The following is a 26,880-nucleotide window of genomic DNA, read 5'->3' on the forward strand; positions in this document are numbered from 1 at the left end:
TAATTTCAACATTTACTAATACTTTATTAAAATCTTGTTAACATTAGTTAATGCACTGTGAACTAACATGAACAAACAATGAACAGCTTTATTTTTATTAACTAAAATTAACAAAGATTAACACAAACAGTAATAAATGTATTGCTCATTGTTAGATCATGTTAGTTAATACATTAACTAATGTTTAATAAAGGAACCTTAGGCTTACTCCGTGTAGCTGGCCCGCCATCTACTGGCTAAAAAAATATTGGCCCGCGGCCAAAGTTACTTGCCGACCCCTGGTTAAGGGTATAGTGTAGGTGTACGTTATTTTAAAGCGTGATGGTTAATCTTTTAGCGCCACTCACTGGACATTTCACTTTGAAACTGTTGTGAAACGTGCACAACGCAACGTATTTTATTGTCTTGCAAAAATGTTGCCACAGGAATGTTTTTCACATGAGCCAGGGTTGCAACATTGATTTTTACAGCAAATTAAATGCAAAATAGCATTAAAAGCATCTCTGAATCGCTTTAAACAGCTCCGTCTGTGTCACAGCACACAAAACAGACACACACTTAAAGCAACACTTTAGTGTCACTATAGCAACTCTAGCAGGTTTTCAACACTCATTTGATCAGATCAGATGAGAGGAAGTTACACAACAAGAGGAGGAGCTGATGATGTTTAAAGGAAGAGCTGTAACTATATATAATGAAGAGAAAGACTGTCAGAAACACAAAATGGCTGATAAGTGTGATCTGTGTCTGCTGGGACTGATCATTCTCTCTTCACTTCTCACAGGTAAAGAAATCTGTATTTTCTCTAAAGACATTTAGTGGAATTAGTCTGGAAAGAGTTCATTTGAACATGCTCAGTTTATTCTTGCACACATTCACGTTGTGATCTCAGAGTTGTGTATTGATACACACAGATCATACTGTATTATTCCTGATACTGGACATAGTGTTACTCAAACATCTGATGATGAAGAATTATCTTCATATTAAGAGTATGTCAGTGATTTGAACAGCTCTCTGATGAAGACTAATAGTTTATTCTGGACAGTGTGTTGTTTGCTTTAAGTGAGGAAAAATAATATGATTGAAAACTTCTGCTTTTTATGCTGGTATGTTTTATTGTGTTCATTTATTAATATATAAGAAAAGAAGGGAAAAAGGGAAAGAACTTCCGGTGGCGCTGCTCAGCTGGCGACACGGACACGTGCACTGTCTGTTTGTTGTTCGTGTCGAGTTTGATTTGAATTGTTTAACGTTTTAAATGGTTTTAATGTGTTAAAGTGATTGATCATAATGAAGACGTTTTTGGTACAATTCCTATTACTGACTTTGATTGGAGGAAGGATCCTTGCACTGAATCGTGTATCATCTGCACACTTTGTCGCTGTACCATCTGTGTGCTATACCAGAGCAGAATTGCTCCTTCTGAGGCCTGAAAGAACATTGCCTCCCACGGATTTACCTGTTGATTTCAGGAGGAAGAGCGCATTTTCGGCGCAACCCAGGAAAAGAGGGAAGAGAGGAGAAGTCCGTCTTCGGAACCGTGGTAATAAACCTCCTCTTCCGTCTGTGATTTTAAGCAATGTGCGGTCCTTAAAGAACAAAATTGAGGAGCTACGCGCGATCACAAGGACATGGCACGAGTATTGCGAGTCCTGCTTGATGGTGTTCACGGAGACATGGCTTCATCGGGACATCCCTTGCTCTTTGGTCGAACTGGATGGGTTTTCGCTTGTTCGTGCAGACAGGGATGGAAACTCGGGCAAATCAAGAGGCGGCGGTGTCTGTATATACATCAAGGACAAATGGTGCTGCCAGCATACGGTGAGAGAAACTGTGTGCAATCCCGATGTGGAATTATTATGTTTATCATTAAGGCCTTTTTATCTACCGCGTGAATTTGGAAACATCATTATTTGTGCGGTGTACGTTCCACCAAGCGGGAATGCCGCTAACGCGGCCAGGTGTGTGACTGTGTCAACGAACAATTAAGGCGCACTCCAGCGGCTCCAATTTTTATCCTTGGAGACTTTAATCAGTGTAGACTGGAGCTTATGCTACCGGGATATGAACAATATATTAAGTGCTTCACTAGAGGTAATAAGATTTTGGACAAATGTTACGGAAACGTTAAGGATGCATATGTTGCTAAGGCCAAACCTCCTCTATCTAACTGTGATCATAACACTGTTCATTTGATTCCAACTTATAAAACTCTATTAAAAAGTGCTAAGCCACACACAAAGACAATCTCGGTTTGGTCGGAGGATAGTATTGAGACCTTAAAAGGCTGCTTTGATTCCACGGATTGGGATCTTTTTCACGAGATGGACATTGAGACGGCCACAGAATCCATAACGGACTATATACATTTTTGTGTGGACTCAATTGTGGAGAAGAAAACTGTAACGGTATTTCCAAATAACAAAAGTTTTATAACAAAGGAAGTTAAGGAATGTTTGAATAGGAAGAAGTTGGCATTTATAAATCATGACAAAATTAAATTAAAAATAGTCCAAAAGGAATTGAATATATTACTGAAGGGGGCAAGGAAAAAATATAATACAATAGAAGATCATTTTGCTACAGGGAATTCAAAAAAACTTTGGGAAGCAATGAAAGTTGTAACAAATATGGCACCACCTCACAAAACTTTTATAACTAATGATGATGAACAAAGGGCAAATGATTTAAATGACTTTTTTCTTAGGTTTGAGTCACCAGCTGATTATACGTGTTCTGGACAATGTAATATGTGAACCGGGTCAGAGGTTAGTGGTTGACCCACAGGTGGTCAGCACTTTATTTAGAGGTGTATGCTCTTAAAAATCTATGGGTCCGGATAGAATTTCTGCCTTTTTGTTAAAAACTTGTGCAATGGAGCTATCCACGGCATTCTGCCCCATTTTTCAAAAATCTTTGGACTCACATACTATTCCATCTCTATGGAAGAAATCCATTGTTATACCAGTTCCTAAGAAACAGAACTCAGTGGAGAATTGTGATTTTAGACCAGTGGCCCTCACATCTCATGTTATGAAGTGTTTTGAGCGATTTGTTTTAATGGGGTTAAAGGATCAAGTCAAACCATTACTCGACCCGCTTCAATTCACATATAGGGAGAGGTGAGGTACTGAAGACGCCATTAACTACATCTCTCATTTGGTCAGCAGTCACTTAGAAGACATTCAAGCATATGCCCGTTTACTTTTTATTGATTTTAGTTCAGCGTTTAATACCTTAAATCCCATGTTGCTAACAACAAAGTTAAAAGAGCACAGCAAAAACTCCCGTGTTAAATGAACTCTCCTGGGAGTTTATATGGCTCCAGGCTCAAGAGTGTTAAAGTGTTAAAACATGAGTGTTAAATTAACACTCAAGAGTGTTGAAGTTAATGAGCTAATTAAGTGATTCATTGAGTGATGATTGACCATTATTGAAGACACCTGATGTTAACAAGCAGAATCACTGAAGGAGAAAATCATTTTTTTAAGACACCGTTATGGAGATCAGTGTTTGCTTTAGTTGGGCTCTTGACCCTTAAATCATTAAATTTAGATTTTGTTTGGCTGTTGTATCTGAGTTATAACTGCCAGATGAACAAAGAGAAATGGTGATCAGTTTATGTTTTGACATAATCATAAATTGACCTGAATCACAAATCTCATTTCGAGAGTTATGACTACCTTGTTGATTACAGCAGCCCTATGATTCTATAACAAACAATTTTCAGCATTTTCAATATAATCCAAAATATTCCTCAAAAGTTGTTCTGATCAAAAGACTTTGAAAATTACTTTATGTAGAAACACTGACATCAATAATCAGCCTGTGAATCTCAACAATGGTGACAATAATAAAGCATGTTGCAGTGCATTCTGGGTGCCACCAATCAAAACTCATTCATGGCTCCCATCATGCGTTGCGGTATGAATAAATTATGATCTGAATTGTCTTAGTAATTTCCTTTTCCTAATTGAATATTCTGTTTGTCACCATTGTTGAGATTCATACACTGATTCTTGATGTCTGTGTGTGCCTAAAAGAAAGATTTTTATCTTCATCAGAACAACTTTTAAAACATCCTTTGGATTATTTAGAAAATTCTCGATCTTATGCTGTAGAATCACAGTGATGCTGTAATTAACAATATACATTTAAGCCAGAGATTAGACTCTAAATGAGTTCAGTGATTCAGGTCAAATGATGATGATGTCAAAACATAACCAACACCACCTGATCAACTTTCCTCTTTGTTCATCTGGATGTTATAACTCAGATACAACAGCCAAACAAAATCTAATGTTAAACATGTAAGGGTCACAAGCCCAACTAAAGCAAACACTGATCCCCATAATGGTGACTTAAATTGTGCTTTTTTTCTCATTCAGTGATTCTGCTTGTTAACATCATGTATCTTCAATAATGGTCAATCATCACTCAATTAATCACTTAATTATCTCATTAACTTTAACACTCTTGAGTGTTAATTTAACACTCGTATTTTAACACTTTAACCCTCTGGGGACCAAAAACGCGCCCGCGGGTTTTGCTCGTTTTTTTTTTTTTTAGCAATGAAAATAAACACTAAATGCTCTGTTAATTTTGATCTTTCATTTTCGTGTAATACATCAATCGATCCTGTTCAGTTTCTATTTTTTTTCTGTATACTCACAATAAAAAAAAAGTGTTTTGCTTTTTGACAAATAAAGAAAAATTAACTCCCATTTGAAACGCGTTCGAAAATGATCTATAACTCCGCGAAAATTCAGTCAAACAGGCAAACAGACCCACGGGCATAAAGCTTGAGATCGCATCTGTTAAATGAAGTAACTTATATAAAAAACAAATATTCTCAGCTTCTGTAATCTGTATAAAAAGAGAGCGACTCCAGTCGAGCTCATTACGAGCTCATTCACAGTAATGTGACCACTCCCCGGAGAGCGCGTGCTATTCAAACGCAAATTCTGAGAACTATTGAAGATCTGTTAAACGCCCACATCAGCTGTAAACAAAGCGCGTCGCGATCGAGTGAGGCATAATATAGCCTACCTTATGGAGAAAAGATTCCTCAGAACAGTGCTGATATGAGGAGCAATATCTCCTGATATGAGGAGCAGATCCCGCTGAGGAGTGAGGTAGGCTGTTTTCTTTTCTCAAGTGTGGAATAACGTTATGGAATAACGTTAGTGTAGGCCTATGCAAACCGCAAAAAGATGAATCGCATTTCTATAATATGACTCGCCTTTCTGTGAGATGAATGAAGGGGACATATTTGTAAAGACTGTTTAGCCTAAATATAAATCGCGCGTCTGTGTGTGAAAGAATAAACTGCTTTGCTATAGCCTACTGAGATGAGGAATATGTTGAAATAAAATGTATTTGTATAAGCAACGTATTAAACTGCAAATTAGCATTTATATGCCCTCATATTTCATAAAAACAACGTTACAGTCAGTCACTTGTTGACTAGATTTGGGTACAGTTTTTAGGCTACTGTAGAATATACTGCCACATCAAATAAGCTTTTGTTTAGCAATTTCTGCTCATATCTAACGTTATATATATATATATATATATATATATATATATATATATATATATTTGTCAAAAATAAAGTCATAGACTAAGATGTTAGATGTTCCAATGTTGGCTATATTCAAACTAATGAATACATATGATAAAATGTAGGCCTATAATCTTTTTTCTTTTTCTTTTTTACAAAGAAAGAGTACACTTGAAATATTGTTGAAATTGTAATTATTGTTGTAATTGTAACCTTTTTAATAAAATAGCAAAACATATTTACAAGAGAGATGTAAGCGAAATCTTAAATGGTCAATATAAGTCTTCTTCTAAATACATCTTTTGTCCTTGCATTGTGGCTCAGTCAGTGTCACACCTGAAAGAATGGCTCATTAGGCAGAGTCATTATGCAGAGTGGGTGTAAACTACTCCTCCCCCTCGCATATTGGCTTTCCAAGCAAAACCTGTTTTACACCATTTAAATCAATGTATTTTTTTTTGTGAACGATAAAGCAAGACTATTTTCACATAATTTTGAAGCTAGAACTCAAAGGGACAACATCCATTAGTCAAAAGTATTGTGGACACATATTTAATATGTGTTTTGTGGTCTTAATTCAGCAACTTTCATTTTAATTTTTTCCAATAACCACGCATAAACATTATTCTCTTAAAAATACAAACATCTACATACAAGTTGCTCGCATATTATGGTAGCCCTGTTTGTGCTATATAGAGTGAATTTACACCTTTGCCATTAACATGTTTATAAATAACTGAAAAAAGCACAAATGTCAAGGCATGTCAGAACATCTCAAGGGCCCCAAAAACACCTTGGTCCCCAGAGGGTTAACACTCTTGAGTCCGGAGCCATATAAACTCCCAGGAGAGTTCATTTAACACTGGAGTTTTTGCTGTGCAGTTTAAGGTAAATCCATACTGTATTAAGTGGCTCTATTCCTTTCTGAACAACCGTACACAACAGGTGAGAGTCAACAACTCGTATTCTGAGGTTAAAATTACGAACACGGGAGCCCCGCAGGGATGTGTCTGCTCACCAATTTTATTTACACTATACACCAATGATTGCGTAGCACGTCAAGACAATACTTTTTTTTATCAAATTTTCTGATGATACAGCAATTTTAAGCTTATTAAATAGGAAAGATAATGTTTCTCATTATTTCTCTGAGGTGAAGAGATTTGTAGGTTGGTGTGACAATAACTCCTTAATACTAAATGGAACTAAGACGGTTGAGATGATTTTCGATCCTAGAAGTGTAGGGGACCATAGTCCGGTAATGATACACGGTAATATCATTGCACAGGTCCCTTCATATAAGTACTTGGGAGTCTTTATAGATAATTCACTATGCTGGTCTTTTCATGTCAACAATCTTTGTTCCAGGCTACAGCAGAGACTATACTTTCTACACAGGTTAAAAGCGTTTGGAGTGAATCAGAGAATCATGTATTTGTTTTACCAGTCTATTTTCGAGAGCTTGATTAGATATGGTATTACTGCATGGTATGGTAATCTCTCTGTCCAATTAAAATCAAGATTAGGATGTTTGGTGCACACCGCCTTTAAAATTATAGGGGGTGAGGAGAGACGATCACCACAAGAGTTGTTCGATGCTTCAATTTTAAACCATGCCAGGAACATTGTTGGAGACGATACTCATATCCTGAATGCCAACTTTAAATTATTACCATCAGGAAGGAGGTATAGGGTCTTGATGTGCAGGTCTAATCGACTGAAAAATTCCTTTGTTCCTACTGCAATCAAAGTGTTAAACAGATAAAATATTATGAATTGCCACTGTGTCTTCTATGTATCTAACTTCACTTACTTTCTATTTATTTTAATGTATGTTGTATTGTACATATTGATTGCCATTATGTTTTATGTATTTAACTTATTTATATTCGTTTTTAATGTATGTTGTTGTATGCATGGACTTTGCACGTTGTCCAAGACAAATTTCCCAGTGATGGGACTAATAAAGTATAAAGTAAAGTAAAGTAAATATATCATAATGATCACTGAGATATACTGTGTTTCAGGTATCAGTGGAGTGGAGGATCATGTGTTCATCAGTTCTGGTGAAAATGCTCATCTGTCCTGTAATAATGCTCTTTCTGACTGCAAATCAACTACATGGATTTACTCTAACAACCATTCAGCAACAGTTGAACTGATTGGTTTAGGGATAAAGAAGAAAGACACAGAGAAACATGAGAGACTGAGTCTGGAGTCTGACTGCTCTCTGAACATCAAGAACGTCACAGAAGAAGATAATGGATTATACACCTGCAGACAATATGTGAATGACAGACAACAAGACCCTGATGCACCTGTTTTTCTGCATGTTCTTCAAGGTAAGTTTATGATTATGTGGTAAATTTAAAATTCTACCTTTAAACTCAGATGATGGTTGAAGAGTCTGTGATTTGTGTCTTGTGTTCAGTTTCAGTGTCTCCATCACCATCATCATCATCATCATCATCATCATCTTCATCCTCATCTTCATCCTCACAGACTGAGATCAGTCCAGGCCGCTCTGTGACTCTCTCCTGTCAGTTGTATTTATATACTGGATTCTCCTGTGATAATCTGGTCAGTTCTGAGGGATTTGAGCTGTTGTGGGTGAATCAGACTGGTGTTGATCTGAAGACAGACTCCAGATATCAGATATTATCATCATCAGATCAATATCCCTGTAACATCACTCTGACTACAACACTCCTGAATGAAGATAACAACAGAGAGTGGAGATGTCAGCTTACTCAGAGAAATCAACTCAAGACCTCAGTCAGATACACTGTCAAGTATTCAGGTGAGAAAACAGTGTTAGAAGACCCTCATAATGTCAGTAACACTAAGGTCTATCAGTATCACTGAACCAGAACAAACTGAGGGAACAAAAGCTTCTTTGACTCTCACAGAAGAGTAACTCAAAGCATTGCTTCAAACTAATGAACTGCAGTGAAGTAACAGTCCAAAACGTGATGCTGGAAATAATAAAGGAATTGAAACTTGACAGCAAAAATATTAACTTTTTATGTAATGTGATGATCAAAGTTAAAATATGATGGTCATATTGTACAGTATTAATGATCTGAACTAACATTCATCTTCACAGCTCAAGCTGATTCAACGACAGCAGTGAATCCAGTCCACATCACACACTCTCAGGATCCCTCAACTATAAACACACACGTTTCTAAAGGTACATCATCACTGTCTTTCTCACATCAGTGCTTTTCAGAGCATAATGCTAGAGTTATCTTCAGTGTTAACTCATCAAAATATGACTGTCATATTCTACAGTATGATTGTCACATTGAGTTGTTGTTTTAGTTTCATTTCATGGACTTTTATGGTGTGTCCCAATTAGCGTACTTATGCATATTCTAGGACATGTTTAGTATAAACAGTGAGAGTAGTGTGTTCATATAACACTCCGGTTCTTACACTCGATTCTCCCAGAAAGCGTCACATGAAGACGATATGTTGAGCTCATCCATGCAGCGCATTCACTGTAGATCCATGAAAAACACCAAACAGACATAAAATACTGCTCATCCACTCACAAAATTATCAAAAATCATACATGTAAAAGTAAACAAAACAAATATACAAAAAAAGAGAAACACAAAATAAGCCGTACACTCGTAATGCTCGGCAACAAGTTTAACATATAAAACTTCAGTTATTCATCAAGTCTGGGTGTCTTATGACCCCAATATGAAATAAACTGATTCAAATATCTTTTTTAAAAGAATATTTTTGACCCTAAAGAAAAATAGTTATCTCTGCCTACATTTTGTTTCGTCTGACCGGAGAAAGTTTGTCCTGCCATTCACCTCAACAGCTCAGATGAAACTGAAGAGAAAATGGCCGACTTCACCTATTTTTACTCTAATGCTCAGTTCGCCTACTTATACTACGCCCTAAAAGTATGTACTCTTTTTGTGAGGAAAAAGTAGATAGCAACATTGTTTCGGCCCAGATCCGGCCCACATGTGGAAAGATGATCTGGCCCTCATGCAGCGAGGAATGACGGCCTTTGGGCGGACCGCTCCTGTTTGCCAGATCCGCTCCTGTTTGCAAAATAGTAATAAGTGAAGCTGGTAATGCTGTTTGTGGAGTTGTTTAATCCTCCTCTGCTGAGATCTTCACAGATTTAATGTCTTCTTTTCTCTTCACTGGATTTCATCTAAGACTGTGTCTGAAGTCAGTTGTAGTTCTTGTGTTTCTGCTCGTCTCTTTTTCTGTTCTCTTCTTTCCTTCAGTGATTCTGCTTGTTAACAGGCTTATTAAGGCTGAGGTGACTCCATATTTAATATACACAGGTTTTGTGGCTCAGATAAGGTCCAGTTCTGGTTTATTTCTTTGCTCTTGGCTGACATGTGGCATTTCTATGGCCTGCTTGTGGCCCAGATCTGGCAAACAGGAGCGGATCTGGCAAACAGGAGCGGTCCGCCCAAGGGCTGTCATTCCACACTGCATGTGGGCCAGATCATGCAGAAGTGAACAATTGTGTGTATTATTTGTGTTACTCTAGGGAATAAACTTGCCTGGAAGCCGTGAAAACAACAGTGAGACAGAGTTTTTGCAGCTTGTCAGTTGAGTTTCCGCCCCGTTTCCATGGTAACTCCCTCCGCTCCTGTTTAACCCTCTGGGGTCTGGGGTGTTTTTGGGGTCCTTGAGATGTTCTGACATGCCCTGACATTTGTGCTTTTTTCAGTTGCTTATAAACATATCAATGGCAAAAAAAAAATTACACTCTATTTAGCACAAACAGGACTACCATAATATTTGAGCCACATGTATGTACATGTTTTCATTTTTGAGAGAATAATGTTTATGCATGGTTATTGAAAAAACTAAAAATGAAAGTTTCTGAAATAAGGCCACAAAACACATACTAAATATATGTCAATAAGACTTTTGACTAATGGATGTCGTCGCGTGAAGAGTTTTTTCTTCAAAATGATGTGAAAATCATCCTGCCTAATCATTCACATAAAACGATACATTGATTTAAGTTTTGTGAAACACTTTTAGTTTGGAAAGCCAATATGCGGATGGGGCGTAAACGATCATGCATATTTAGTAGTTCACATCTGATGAGACAATGCCCCTGCATACTTAATGAGCCATTCATTCAGGTTTGTCACCTATAGCTAACTTAAATATACAAGCTTCATAAAAATGATCATTCTAGAAGAAAATTTCAGATGGCATTTAGAGGCTTTTGCTGAACTCTTCATATATATACACACATTTTTGTGAGTTAATTAATTTGTCACTAATAAAACACAATACAAATTATTTAAAGAAAAAAATTATATTTACTTGTTTACATCTACCTTATAAATATATATATTTTTATTAAAAAGGTTACAATTACAACAACAATTCAATCTTTCTTTTTAAAAACTAAAGTATACAAAACGTATTATTTGATGACTTTATTTTTGATAATTTTTGATATTTTTCCTCATCTCAGTATAGCAATAGAGTTTGCTAAAAGCTGTTCATTCAATACAGCAGTATTTGAAAATCGATATTTTGTCAAATTACATTTATATTTGCATTTATGTCAAAACCTAGACACTTTATTTCAACATATTTCAGTCGATTTTTACTCATCTCAGTATAGCAATACAGTTTGCTAAAACATCATCATTCATTCACACACGCCATTTAAATTTAAACTGTCTTTTTGCGAGCTGTGGTAAACAGCGCATCTCTGCCGTTCATTCATTCACAAACAGAAACCCGATTCACGTGAGAAGGAAAAAAACTTACTACAGCATTCCTCAGCTTGCTCCTCGATATACCCGCACTTCTGAGGTACATTTTCCATTATTATTATTCCTCACAGCGCTGCGAGACGGTGTAAACAAGTAGGCTACAATGATCTGATTCAACTTGTTTTCTCGAGCTGATGGGGGCGTTCACAGTTTGCACAGATTGCCTCAGTCATTTGCGTTTGAATAGCGCGCGCTCTCCGTGGGCGGGGTCACATTACAAGTAATTAGATGAGATGAGAACGACTGACATCTCGCTCTTTTCTTACAGATTACATGAACTGAGAATATTTGTTTTTTATATAAATTACTTCATTTAAAAGAAGATAATTCAAGCTTCATGCCTGTGTGTCTGTATGCCTGTTTGACTCAGTATTCGCTGAGTTACAGTTCATTTTCGGACGCGTTTCAGAATTGACTTCACTGACGGAGAGTAGCATCATGTTTATTTTTCTTTATTTGGCGAAAAGCACAACACTTTGTTTTTATTATGAGCATACACAAAAAAAATGCACACTAAACAGGATGGATTGATGTATAACACAAGCATATAAGATAAAAATTAATTATTTTTTATTTTATTTTTTTTTGCACTCGTAAGGAAAAAAACGAGCCTATCGCGCCGGCGCGATAGCCGACCCCAGGGGGTTAAATGCTAAATGGGGGCTACTTGAATGTTCAGCGCGCTCACCCATTAAAACACGTCAAAGTTATGCCGAATTTACATGAATATACATCTAGAATTAACACATAAAAAATACTGATGAAGTGAATTATAAGAAGAAAAAAAGATAAAAACTTGAAACTTATTTTTTTTTTAAGTGGATAGTAGGCCTCAGGGACGTCGTTAGGCCTATTTTAGGGGGGCTGAAGCAACCCCAAAATGTTCCTAAATGATAATAAGAACAACAATAACAATTCGATTTATCAATAACCGTATCCTCATTCATATTTAGACACACCAAATGATATATATCCAGCTACAAAAAATAGCCGAAAAGTCGGAAGTAGGACAGAAGTACAAAGAGTCGTACAGGGCTGTCAACTCTCACGCATTCACCGTGAGATTCACGCAATTGACACTTTTCACACGCTCTCACGCCACACATCCATTTTCTCACGCACAGAAAAAACGCGAAGCAAAGAGGACACGGAGACCGACAGACTAGACAGAGCAGGTTAGTTATGATATAAAAAAATCTCAGCTCTCAGATTCTCTCAATTTTATTACGAAATTCAAACAATAAATACCATTTTGGCGCTTGTAAATGTGACGTGACAGATCCCTAGCGCACGTGAACCCATCATCTCTACTAGCTAATAGTAAAAAACATGAACACTGTTGAAAGATACAGTAGTAGGCTACAACTTACCGAAATGTATATTCCTCATATCAATCAATAAGTGTTTTTTTATCAGCGTGAAGAGGTCAATAACACAGCTGGAGAACAATTATGTCAAATTTACCTCAGGAAAGCCATTTAAAGGGTTAGTTCACCCAAAAATGAAAATTCTGTCAGTAATTACTCACCCTCATGTTGTTCCAACCATGTAAGTCTTTCGTTCATCTTTGGATCACAAATTAAGATATTTTTGATGAAATCTGACAGCTTTATCACTCCTCCATAGACTTTCAGAGGGACCCAAACTCGCCGGCCCAGAATAGTTATTAAAAACATCGTTAAAATAGTCCAAGTGACTACAGTGGCTCTACATTAAAGGGATACTTCAGGATTTAGCATTAAGCTTTGTATTAGTAGAAAACCTGTAGTATTTTCGAATTACCATGCTTTCCACCCTCATATCCCCCTGAGACGAGAGATTTATGTATTTTTTGTCTGGAAAAAATCCTCCGATGACGCAAAAATCGTCATTTTGCTTCATCCGAGGATTTTCTGGCCAGAGGCTAGAGACGACAGCCAGTGAAGGAGCTGTCCCGCATGTTCTCAACCCACCCATAGGAGGAGGGATCTCACTCACAGAATGTACACAGTGTCAGCCGTCTTTCTTTGGAAGCTAAGCTAGCAGGCTCTTGTTCTGTGGAGAAAGCTGAATAGTAGGAGAAAGCTGAGTAAGTAGGGGTTACCATCCTCCTTTTCCCGGACTTGTCCGGCGGGCGAGATCGTTCAAAATGTCCGGGATTCAGCTTTTGCGTTCTGCGGTCGCCATTCATTGTTTACATGCACACCTTTTGTTTCAATCTAGCTGAATTCATTCCGATCGGTGAATCTGAATGTAGTGTTTACATGAACGCTAAACAAGTGATTGGTTGATGTGCGTTTTACCATTGCTAAGAAAATTCCCACTCCTCCATGAGAGATGCGAGACCTGCGCGTCTCAGTAATGACGCCACTGGCCTCGCGCCGTTCTCCTGCGGCCGTCAGCCTCGTCCTGCTCGCCACAGTAAACATAATGAATGGCGACTGTAGAACGCAAAAGCCGAATCCCGGACATTTTGGGCGATCTCGAAATCACGGGCAAACTCGTCACGGAGACTCACTAAGTTAGTAGCCTAACCTTCTTGTTGTTTTCAACTGCGCTCTCTAACCGGTAGGCGTGGCTTGGGAGTAGCGATCCCGAAATCCCAGGCAGACTCGTCACGGAGACTCACTGGTAGCCTCATAGGGTAGCCTAACATTGTTTTCAACTGCGCTGTCTTACCGGTAGGCGTGGCCTCCTAGGGCAGTGAAGCAAGTGCATTCTGGGAGTTGTTGTCTTTCATCCACATAAGCCAAAAATACATTTTCTGGCTTTTCTCAGGCTAGAAAGCTCCAAATTCAAAAATTTCTTCACATTTCTTCTACATAAATGACCTATTTTAAATACACATTCATCTTTCCAGAGGTGAAGTATCCCTTTAAGTTTATCATGCGACGACAATACTTTTTGTGCGGAAAAACAACAAAAATAATGACTTTATCCAACTATTATTGTTCTTCAATGTGGGCCTCTGACGAGAGTTCACGGGAGCACCAGGACGCATGCGCAAGAACTGAGATTACGGCGTTCTTCTTCTACTACTACTTGTTACTGGCTGCTCACTCCTTGGGAGTATTACCGCCATCTACTGTAAAAGATGACGGTAAAAGTGAGTGGGTATAATATCATTGATCTTAAAAAGTGGGTGGGTCCTGTCCCACCCATATACAATGGTTCCGACGCCCATGTATATATATATATATATAGGCTATGTGTGTGTTGTGGCACAGTGATGAACTCGGAAATTTAAAAATGGCACTTTATGACAAAAAGGTTGCCGACCCCTGCAATAGACTAAACATGGTGTAGAAACAAAATGTGGCCAAGTAGTATACATTGTTTCTATTTTGTATTAAAAATGTTCGTGGCCCCTTTAAAAAATCTCTCTCTTCTCGCGATACTATTCACTGGTTTTGGATGCGTGCGCGCGACCAGAGAAGCAATAGGCTTGTTTGAGATGCGCCTTGCCTCGCCTGAAATGTATGCAAGAGTAGGAGCGGCTGCAGTGAGAGGAGGAGTGAAAAAAGCGCAGGCAAGCCGGACAGTTCTCTCTTCTCATAGTGGATCTGACACCTGTGAGATCAAAGATGGATATCGCGGGATTCACGCTCGTGCACAGTGTTGCTAATAAACTGGATGTAATTTAAGTTCTGTTGCTTTTATATGAAAATAAATAAAATGAACAAGACACCCATAGTACTTGTTATTTAATTCCATTCCAAATACATGTTTATCAATATTTTTTATCTTTACAGACATATGTGTTTTTATTTATTTTATAAAAATTAAATTGCATAACCCAAAGAGATCGCACTGTCAGATAGTTTGGGAATATTCACATATAACATATACACATAAAACATGATATTAGAGTTTTAAAATCAAAACATTTTAAAAGAGAACAATACATCACGGTTGTTTAAACCAATGAGCATTAAGCTGTGTCGTCAGCAAGTCGTTTCCCATCGTGCTTTTGATCAGCGCAGTCGGTGGAGAGCAACTGCGCTCGACTGCAGAATCTGACACGGGCGCCTTGCCCTCGCGAGAGACTTTTGACATACGTCAGCATGACATCAGAGCAAGGCGGACCGCACTCGGACACATTTCTAACCGGCATGCATCTCGCGCTGATCACCGGTGATCGGTTCTGTGCAGATTTTGCTCATCTCAAACAAGCCTATTTTCACTGTACAGAAGAGCTCCATGTTGCTGTGCGTGCATCGATCTGATTCACTGCTTTACACTATCGTCTTTCTTGATGTATTTGGATCACACGTGTGACGAGTGAACCTCGTGGTGATTGGTAAAGGTATTCCAATTAGTTGTACCATATTTTGGTTTGTTATGGAGTAGGCTAATAGATTTAAATCTGACATATTGTGGTGCATTCCACTGTATTTCAGTGTGATTTACACATTTCATTCTGTATGACTTGTATTTTTGTGGATTTGGCATTTATCCACGGTCTAAACTTGTATTTTTGTGGATTTGGCATTTATCCACGTTTTAAACTTTTTGTGACATTTTATTCTACTGCATCTCCAAATTTACTGTAAATTGTTTTCCACAATTGCTAAGTATTTTTTATTTTATTTTTAACTAGTGAAATCAAAAAAAAAAAAAAAAAAAATTTGTGAAATCTCTTCAAACAAGAAAAGTCTTTTTATTAGACTTTTATCTGTCTAATTGTGCTCCCATCGACCGCTGTTGGCCTACTTATTTAAAACAGCAGTCAGAATAAAACCCCGATTAGTTTGCTTCAGGTGTGTATTTCCTCCATTACACCCGGTTACAAAAAGTAGAAACAAATATTGCAAAACACACTGATTAAAAACTTGACATGATATAAGGCACAAACATATTTTCACATATGTACACATATTTACACAAAGAACAATTTAAGCTTATGTTATAAGCATTTTTAAAATATATTTTCAAAATATATTTAAATATATTTATCAGTGTACCACATATATGTGAATATATGACATTTCTGTATGGGCAAACTTCTGCCTAGCCCCCTAAAATATGTGATTAACTGTACACTAATTCTTGATCGCTTCAGTCTAGAGCCAAAAACTCAAGCCCTACCCGGCCCCAGCCCGACAACGGCTGCAATTTTTTAGACCGAACCCGACCCGACCCGAGACCAACATCAGCGGCGCCGTTTCTATTATGAGAGCGCATGCTACATACACTCATTGGGAGCTGAGCCCCGCTAAAATGAAAATCCTGTGTGAAGCTCGAGTATTATGTGATGATGGTGTTGTGTATATGTGGCATTATGTGTTGAACTGAACTAACAGACGTGATCCACAGATCCAGGAGAAACTGAAGTCAGTGTGAATGCTGTATCATTATACAGAGGTACGACACGTTCATTTATACTGACAGCTTTATAACATTAAACTATCAGTCAGTCTGTAAAAGCTTCATCAATAACTGTTGATAGTTGAATACCCTTGACTTCAGTCATGTACAGTTTCTCTTCTTCCTCTTATGTTTCCTGCAGTGATTGTGATTATTGTTGAGATCGCAGTGTTTGCTGCTCCTACTGTGATTCTTCTTCAGATCATCTGTGCAAGAAGAGCTGGTGAGTTTTGAGCCGCACACAATCTGATGATTCACACTCATCTGATCTGGAACAATCTGCAATCATGATAAAAACACATACGAGAGGTCAGTCAATGCTTTTATTTTGCAGGGAGGAAGGACTCGAAGCACCCAGAGGAAATAGAGATGCCGACAATATTACAATAAAATACTGATGAGTTTTGAGCAAATCTGCAGCAATATTTACATTAGCAAAAACTTACAGAGGATTGTTCATTGTTTTATTTTCTTCTCAGAAAACAGAGAAAAAACTCTGATCACAATGAAGAAATAGTGACACCAAGTTTAGATTAAATTTTCTTGTGCTTCATATGTAAACTGCTTTAAATATAATATTAATACAGTAATGGACAGACTCAGACTGTATAATCTCTCTCTCTGTTCTGTGTGATGGAGCTGATTTGGTGATTCTTGTATCTTGTCTGTTCATTCCTGTTTTTAGCATCTTTTTTTAAAATTTTGAATGATTAATGCTAATTTTCTTAATAAAACCTCTGCAATTGTGTTTAATATGTCTCCTTTCCTGAGATGTTTGTTACAAATTTGGTGATTCCCCCTCATGAGATGGTAATGTATTGTAATATAGAATAGTAAGTGTGAGTATTAATGGGTCGAGTGTTGATGTAAAAGAAGCGTTTCAGTCGTTTCTTGAAAGTGGCTTAAGTCTCTGCAGTTTGAGAAAATTGGTTTGTTACTGAAATGCTACTCCTGAAATGCATATATCTTCAACAGTCGGACACTAGAAGACTGAAACCAGAGTCGTCTTGACCTGCTAGATACACTGTTCACAGCAAAGTCTTTGTCTGTCATCCCGAGTCCTCCAGTCGGGAATGTGGAAAATAGGCATTCTTCATGTTTAACAGCTGTTTGCAAAAACACAGTCTGTGTCAAATCAGAATCATCTGTTTTTCATAGTGCCTGGTTTGTTAACTTTCACAATCCGTTTTTGTTTCATGTTTAATGCTCTGTCCACTTTGTCTTGTGTTATAATGACATACAGGCTGTGCTGATGAATAATGGTCCAAACATTAGATAAATCAGCTTTAGGAAACGCAAAAGAGGAATCAATTTCGGTGTTCGAGCGCTATCTGAAACCCACCTTTCTCACTCTCTCTCTATATGCGTGTGCCTCGGGTGCGAGTCCCGATCTTCGCCTCTTCTTCTGCGTTTAAAATTGTTTGAATATGTAAATTGGCAAGACAAAACATGTCCAAATTGTAAACTTTCACTCTATGATGGTTAAATTCAGCAGTTAATCCGCGAATCACATGCGTGCTGAACTGTGGGCCAGCTGGTCCGTACAGATCACGGATCAACTGCGATCTGTTGCACCCCTAATATATAGGCATTTCATCACCCCAAATTACATAGTAAAAATCTGAGCCTGTCCAAAAAGGTGTAGTGCTCTCTGCAATTGGGTCGGGTCATGTTCACACCTTAAACGAACCGTACCAGAGTTTGTTTGGATCCGGACCGAGACTACCTCTTCGGCTGGGTCTCGGTACGGTTGTTCGGTCCGCACCCGAGTGCGATTGCTGTATTCACACCTGCCCAAAAGATCCGCACCAAGGAGCGAAATGAACTTGAGTTCAATTCAATCGAACCAAACAAGACAGGTGTGAATACACCCTTAATGATATTAAGAAGAGGATTTATGACCTCTGGAAGCATCTCTTTCAATAGGTCAACAGGTCTGCCCCAAAAACTTTTCCAGTTGTCAATGAATTCTATATTATTTTGCGGACACCACTTAGACAGCCAGCCGTTGAGTGAGGACAGTCTACTAAGTGTCTCATCACTCCTGTGAACAGGAAGGGGGCCAGAGCAAATTACAGTGCCTGACATCGTACTTGCGAGTTCACACACCTCTATAACATTAATTTTAATTTGATGGCTGTGTCTCTATTTTCACGTTCAGTGTAATAGAATTGCCAATAACTAGGGCACTTTCAGCATGATTCTCAGTGGGGAGAACCTGTTTAATGTTGTGATTGGAACGGAAGAGCGGTGTTTTGTCCCGCGACTACAGCGCCTCACGGTCACCCAGTTGCCCTGCTGCACGGGCTCTACAGCCAGAACCGAACAACGTACAGAGTTCACTAAGTTAGTCGCATCCAAAGCAGTATCTAAAGCTCTTGCACTCTTACTATCCTCGATTAAAGCTTGGATGTGTGTCTCTAGTTCTGAAATCTTCTCTGTCAGCCTGACTATCTCCCTGCATTTATCACATGTGAAGCTTTCTTCGCCGACAGAGAAGTCTATACTGTACATGTAGCAGGCAGTGCAAGTGACAATAACAGGAGAAGACATGACTCACCGTCTTTGCTTCACCACAGTCGCTTTACAAAAAATCCTTTTTCAAGGCGCTCAAATGAAGAAAAAACAAGGATCATGGAGCTGAACGGAGTTGATTAGCTGGATGCGATATAAGTCATGCCTTTTGTTTTCTCTGTTTGCTATTGCAAAGCCCTGTCAGGGAAGCGTTGTGGGTAGTCATAATCATATAATAATCATAATCTGTCAGATAATCACATAATCATAATCTGTTGCAATTAAGGCGAGACACAGCAGGCAAAAATGTTTTTTTTTTTTACTGGTCAATTTTGAGATTTTTGGATATTTGTCTTCAATAACATGTCTTCTTTCAGACTTGTGGTGAAAAAAAAGTCAGAAATACACATTTAGGTCTTTATTTTACTAAACTTTGTCTGTTAGCGTCTGTAGATTTCTCATAAATTCAACAAAAGTTGGCGTTCTTAGTCAACATGCTGCTCCGCGATCGCTCTGCTCCCTGTCATCACACACACCGCTGGAAAGCTTTCTCTCTCCTGTACAATGCTGTCGGATCCAAATATGGTCATTTCCTTTTTATCAGCCACCAATCGTGAAAGTAAAAGGGCTGAATGCGCAATCTCATTGGCTGATGATAAATCTTTAAAGCCCGTTTTCTCTAAATTACTTTTCTCTCATACTCCAAGTCTGGAATCTCCACTTCAGTAGCACCATTATATACACCAAACTTCCCAGTCTTGTACCTAGTTATATTATGAAGACATTTACAGAGGGATTTGTAAATATATTATTCCCAGCCTGATTTATATTACATTTTATTCCAAAAAAACATGGCGAAAATAATTTTTTTTAAGGCTATTGACAGCATATTCTGATTTACAGCATAAAAAAAGTAGATATCCATAAATCTCTCTGTAAAGTTTTTCCCATCTAATATGTGAACACATTTTAAACCTGCTTTTAGCCTCTTAACATCCTTGATGTGTCATTACAAGTGCAAGTGTCTATCATATTAGGGATGTCTGATGTCGATTCAGGGTCCTCGGCGGAGCCTCTAACCAGATCAATCTTGAGTTTGAATGCACTGGGCGTTCGCTAGCATTAATATTTCATTACTAAATTCATGAAATAATAATAGGAAAAAATACTCTGAGACTTGTTTAACAAGTTTTACGAATCACCACAACATGACCTTGTTTTATTAAAAAGATTCAGAAAAATACAAAAATTCCAAAGGCAAAAATAACATAAACACGTGAGTGTCTTCACCCGGATTGCGGACCCGAAAAAAACCCCTTACAAGGCTTCAAAAGAGATGCTTCAAGAGATGCTCCAAGTTCTCTTCAAAAACACATGTGGTGTTAACACCCTTAAACATGTCATGTACCTATAGCTACACACATACACTCCCTTCCTATGACCCTAAAGTTCGCAGGCCAAGCTCAAACTAGGCTTTAGTTTGAGCTCGCCCTGCAAATTCAACACATCCTCATTTGAACATTTTATTTTATTTTCAACCATAAAACTGTATGCAATGTCTAGTATTTTCTTATTTAATCTTTCAACTTGTCTGATAATCTTTATTAACTGCTGTGCACGATGAATCAGTTTCTCGAGGGGGTTGAGTCTTAGTGGAAGACCTTCGCCAGCGTCTTTCTCTCCTTCTTCTCTGTCTTGAGAGCTCTCTTTGCATGGTTCCTCTGGAGGTGTTCAACTACAAGATCGTCCATAAAAATCTCAACTTTGTCACATTAACATTTCTGTTTTCTGTTTCATCATCATTTGTTACACTCAATGCATTCAACCAGTCTTCAACATGTTCAATTTCTGGGGAGTTTTCAGGAGAAGCATTTTCAGAAGAAGAAGAAGATTTATCAGAAAAATTCATAATCAATTGTTTTCCAACATTTATTACAGTCCTTAAGTTTAAATTGTATTATATGCATTATATTATATTAAAATAGACAAATAATATAGTGTCTCTTCTTCAATTGGACATTCATTCAGTCATGGCAACTTGACAAATATGTCGTCAATATCATTAAAATTAAGACAAATTAATGGTCTGCAAGTATTTTGAAGATCACAGTTTTTGCAAACTTATTATATTGGTCGTTATTAAAGTTCATGAAACGATAATGAACTTATATGCAAATTTTTACTACAAGTCAATTTATTGAGCAATTTCCACATTCTTTAAACTGAGATCTTAAAGGATGTTTTATCCTGTGTCTCCCTCTATTGGACAACATTAGTATTATAGCCTTCATCTCTGAATCGCATCGGTTAAAATGGCTGATTTTTATTTTTAATGATTACACATTGTTTAATGATTATTTTATTACTGATAATATACCCACAAAATATACCATAAATGTGTCAATTACATTCTGTCCTGTTTGTGAACTGAGCAGTGTGAACAATATTAGACAGAAGCCTGTATAGTTATACTTTATATGTGGTGTATTTTGAATGGTTACTTTTGCACAAACATCCTTTTGTAAATAATGTAATCATGAATACTCATTTATCAGTAAGAAAACACTTTTGAATTTATCTGATCCCTGCAGAATTGATGTGAATGGCATTAGTTTCACATGTTTCCTCTTCTTTCATAATTTTCAGGAGCACAAGAGTCCTTGTCATCCTATGGAGAGAATCACATATTTGCTCCAGGAATTACAGAAGAAGAATTGCACATGTGGAAAGATACAGACAATAGTTTTAAAGGATTAAATATCTCACTGGCAGATTTCTGTCGGGCGCGAAAGGGTTTTCTGCATGTTTTTCTCCCTCACATTATGTGAAATATTTACAAAATGAAATTGTTCCTATTTCTCATGCATGGAAATGTAATAATATGTACATATATTACATGAGCGTATGGGTATATGAGGATGTTTCATCCCTCAAGATCAGGTGTGGAGATCTCTGTCCATTTCTGCTCATAGTCCCTTCTGTGAGTTTCTGCATCTAACTCTCCATTCACTTCAAGTTTAAAGTTTTATTTATTTAAATTTAAATTAGTTTCAGCTACATTGGTGGATCACATTCATAGACAACACAATACATTTAAATACTAAAATAAAAGAGGGTAAAAAACCCACTCATATTTATTACATAAACAAATAGCTTCAGGCACAAAGGTACATAGTGCAAAGGATGTGTGTCGCCCGCTATTATTTTATGTGCCGCCCTCAACACTTGCTGTTCAGAGAAATGTAAGAATACTTAAAGGAACACCAATCATTTTTTAACAAATTTGTGAAATTTGTGTGCCTTGCAGACGATTTTGTTCTTCATGGAGGGTGAAAAAGAAGAAAAGGACAAAATGATTACCAACATCACATAAACACAGTAATTCATGTTTAATTAATTTGCCAGACATTGAAGGAACGTTTAAGTTGTTGTTGTGCTATGTTGCTTCATTTTACCTTGTGATTCTTTAAGTCAGGAAAATATAGCAAACTAACTATAGCAAATGATTTCTAAAATATGCTCAGTGTGTCACAATTAAAGGGCTCACGCATGGATTATGTTGATTTATTGTGTATGTTCCTCAGTGCGTTTGCGCCTGATACTGAGGCTTTGAAGCTTGAGTCGAGAACGTCAGGTTCTTCCAGTCGGATCTCCGTATCCAGGCTTGTGTTGTTTTAGTGAAGGGACATTCAAAGCCTTGTTTGATTGCAGTGCCTCGAGAAGGGTTTGGACTCGGCCTGAAGACACTGGAAGAAATATTGTTTTTAAATGTCCTCTTCCACTTCTCTCTTTCCCGTCCATATTAATCACTTTCACCCTCTTTTATCCAGTCTAAATGACTCCATCATTCCCCTCTGTTCAACAAAAGCACTGCCCAGTTACAAAATTATGAAACAACAAAACTTCAAAGAACTAATTTGTTTATTTATTTATACATGTGTTTATGCATGTATATGTTAATATATCATGAACCATGTAACACATTTTGGTGCTGTCAAGACTCCTGAGGATTTTTGTTCTGCACAATATTAGCATTGACCAGCAGGTGTCATGTACATAACCAGACAGTTATGGAAGTCATTGGGTACCAACAACTGTCTGGTTACCGACATTCTTCAAAATATCTTTCTTTGTGTTCAGCAGAAGAAAGAAATTCATACAGGTTTGAAACAACTTGAGGGTGAGTAAATGATGACACAATTTTCAACTTTGAGGTGAACTATTCCTTTAATTTTATTTCAGTTTAATGCATTTGTTTAAATGTAGCTAAAATAATTTGTGTGGAACCACTTACCATAACATTTAGTAAATTCAATGAATTAATTTTTTTTTCAGTGTAGTTAGGATGGATGCATGTTCTTTATGTAGGTGTGTTGGTTTAGTGCATTATTCACATAGCTTTCTGAACTTATTTTGCGTAGTAATAATGCAAATTTTCTCTGCTATATTTAAGGCAAAGTTGAACAGCCATAGAGGAGACAGGCTGAAGAGGAAGGTTCCCATCGATCCGGCAGAGGAGGACCTTAAAATAAAGAGGAGGATGTTGGAGTTGATGGAGGACTCTTCTAGACGCAACTCCGACAACATGCTGCAGATAAATACAAACATTGCTAACATTACCAGCACCATTCAGGAGGGTTTTTCCTTCATGAGGGAATTGTTATTCCAACGGCAATCATCATTTTCATACAGACGTGCACTGCTGCAAGATGACACAGAGTGACTGTCCTGTTGTATATATAATTCTTGATTTTATATTGTTTGCACTGCTTCAGTTCTGTGCACGGTTGCACTTTATACAGTTTGACCTGTTTTGTGTAATTATTTTACCTGTTGTAGTTCATATGTTGTATATAGTTATTGTGTTTTGTGCACTGTTGAACTTTATACATGTTCAATATTACCTGTTTTTTTTTAAATGGTTATTTGATCTAAATATTTATTTTCCAATAAAAAAAGTTCCGGAATTTTTGCAGTCATTTATTTTTACTAGACATATTCAACACAACACATTCAAAATAATCAGTAGAACATTTTCCAAAGGTAAATAGTGTAAATACTTTTAAAAAACCTGAACAAAATAGGAAAAAAAACTTGATGGCCAGCATTTTTAAGGGTCAAGGTACTTTTTGAGTACTCTCCTCACTCTCTTTCCCTCTCCTTCATTACAGTCTGTGAGGTAGTTGTTGCATTGTGTAGGAGGCTGTAAGTCTTTATCACCTTGCATCGTTCCCAACACAGTGTGTTCAGCCAAAGTCTCCTTACAGTTTTCACAAAAATTGTGGAGAACAAAGCAGGCATCGTGTACACTCCCGGGCCACTTTATCACAACATCCATGAATCTGTACTTATAATCACAGACCGCCTGTACATTGAGAGAATGTTTGCCTTTCCTGTTGATGTAGTCCATCGAGTTGGTAGACGGCTGCTTGATTTCTATGTGTGTGCCGTCGACCGCTCCCAAACACTGAGGCATGCCATGAGCACGATGGAAACGCAAAACCAGATCCTCGGCCTCAGACTCCGTAAAAGGCAGCTTGATGTAATTTGGACTCAGGTGGACAGCGATCGCTTTGCACGTTTGCCTGACAACAACAGAAGGCCGAAGGCGTTAGCAGTCTTCCTTAGCCGTCCCTCGTCGCTCAAATAATACAGAGTTAACGCAACCCTTTTGAGTGTAGTAATTGGTGCCCTCATGTTTGTTGTTTGCCCTTCAATATACGGACTGAGTTCCTCGCTCAGGGCGACGAGAGATGCTTTGGACATGCGGAAATTCTCCCTCCATTCATCTTCCACAACAACGCCATTGACAAAGTTGTCCCACCAACTGCTAGTTCTACCTGGTCTTATCCAAAATGTTCTCCTGGTTGCTCTCCTGGTTGTCTTCCGCGGTGGATCTAAGAGCATGTGGCGTATGGTGTTGTCCATTATCGCTTGCTGCTCACCACAGTTGCATAGAAGCAATAGATTTTGCTGTAATAAAGCTAGTAGGCTTAGTAGCTTCTGCAGCACGAACACAATCATGTAGTCCGCCATTATTGTTGTTGCTGTTACGTGTGACGCAGCCGACACGTGATGTGATGACATCATCGTTTCACAAAATATACGGATTGGCTGTACACACGAAACCGCAAGGGTGTTGTTTTCAGATTTATCCGCTTTGGGACCCGGTTTCAAAAAATAGTGGTTTCAGTCTCCCAAAACGCCGGATCCGTGTGGACGAAACGCCAATACGATAAAAAAATTATACGTATACAGCGAAACGCGTCTCTGTGTGGACCGGCCCTCTGTCACGGAGTGCTGTGTGTTCATGCTCTTATTGGTGTGCGTGTGTGTGTGTTGTGGTGAGACCTGTACACAGGGTGGTATAGGAGTCTTGTGCTCATTAAACTAGTTTCCCTGCCATTGGTAAGCCTCGGCCTCCTCTTCATGTGTGGTTTCTTTAATGTGTGTATGTGTAACCTGCTCCTTCAGTCTTTTAATGTTTTAAGATTACTGCTTGATGATTGAAATAAAACTTTTGTATCTTTTGGTATCCACGTCTCAGGCCCTCCTTTCGATAACCACGTTCCTGTGTGTCCTTTGTAGGGGGTTAAATTCATTAATATTTATATTTCCCTGTTTAACAGGGTGGCGTAGTCAGCTATATCATATAGAGGTTTCTTGCTCTCAAGAAATTCTCAAGAAAGAAGAGGAACAGTTTTCTGAATGTGTGAATTCACACCCATCCGCCTAAACTGGGTTCAGAGATGATCACAGTTGTGTGTGGGTTAAACCAGTGCGGTCAAACTAACTGAGTTCTCACAGCCAGCGATGACATGCTTCTGGAAACACTAGAGCTCAAAGCCACAACACAAAGAGACTGTCACGCAGGTGTAGAAACACATGCGAAGAAGAAGAAGAAGAAGGCCAATAACATGCAAGACGTCACTGAAGACGACACCAGACACTGACTGAACCAGAACTGAACACAAATACAGGTGATGATGATGATGGTGATTGATGAGTGTAAAGCTGAAAATCATTAGTGTCCATGACAACAAAAGAGTGATTAAGGCAGACGATGATGAAACACAACGAGTCCAAACAAACCTGACTGTGACCGACACAAAAGACACCATTACTGTGGACAGCAAGTTCGGTCCGACTACGGCATGATTGGTGTCATTGTTCTCGGTGTGACTCAAGAAATCTGTCAAGCCCGTTTCATTACAAAAGGAAAAAATAAAAGATATTATCTTTTCAACTCTGAACTGCGATGATACGGACAATGAAGTGTGTGCAAATACTTTCTGTTTCTCCAAACTGGAGCTGATGTTAATCATTTCAATATACTTTAAAAACTGTTTTAGAATTAATTTTCTACAAGTTAGTCATGGATAGTGGAAACCTTTTCAGTAGCAAACTAATTTTATTACTAATAATGCAATTATTTTATTTCTAGATTTTAATGTCATGCTGGAAACTGCTAAAAGAAAGAAGTGAGACTAACAGTCATTCTCTCGTGTGCAAAAGTAGCCAATAAACTGTTCAGAGCAGATGTGTGTTGAGACAGTGTGTTCACAGTATATGCACTTCTCACACGTTTCACACACACTTAAAGCAACACTTCACTGTGGCATCGTGTCACTAAACAGCAACTCTAGCAGAATTTAAACACTCATTTGA

At 38.0% G+C, this 26,880-nt stretch overlaps 1 protein-coding gene across 1 annotated transcript; it reads left to right on the forward strand.

The window, feature by feature from the left end:
• The first annotated feature begins 718 nt into the window (after positions 1–718).
• Positions 719–17,451, forward strand: LOC311067913 (uncharacterized protein). Its single transcript, XM_084090056.1, has 7 exons — positions 719–784; positions 7,594–7,908; positions 7,998–8,366; positions 8,673–8,759; positions 16,648–16,695; positions 16,841–16,921; positions 17,033–17,451. The coding sequence occupies exons 1-7, from the start codon at positions 724–726 to the stop codon at positions 17,086–17,088; spliced, it is 1,017 nt and encodes a 338-aa protein (XP_083946182.1). The 5' UTR covers positions 719–723; the 3' UTR covers positions 17,089–17,451.
• The last annotated feature ends 9,429 nt before the right edge of the window (positions 17,452–26,880 follow it).

Source organism: Abramis brama (assembly GCF_963993115.1).
Source record: "Abramis brama genome assembly, chromosome: 1".
Lineage (NCBI taxonomy): Eukaryota > Metazoa > Chordata > Actinopteri > Cypriniformes > Leuciscidae > Abramis > Abramis brama.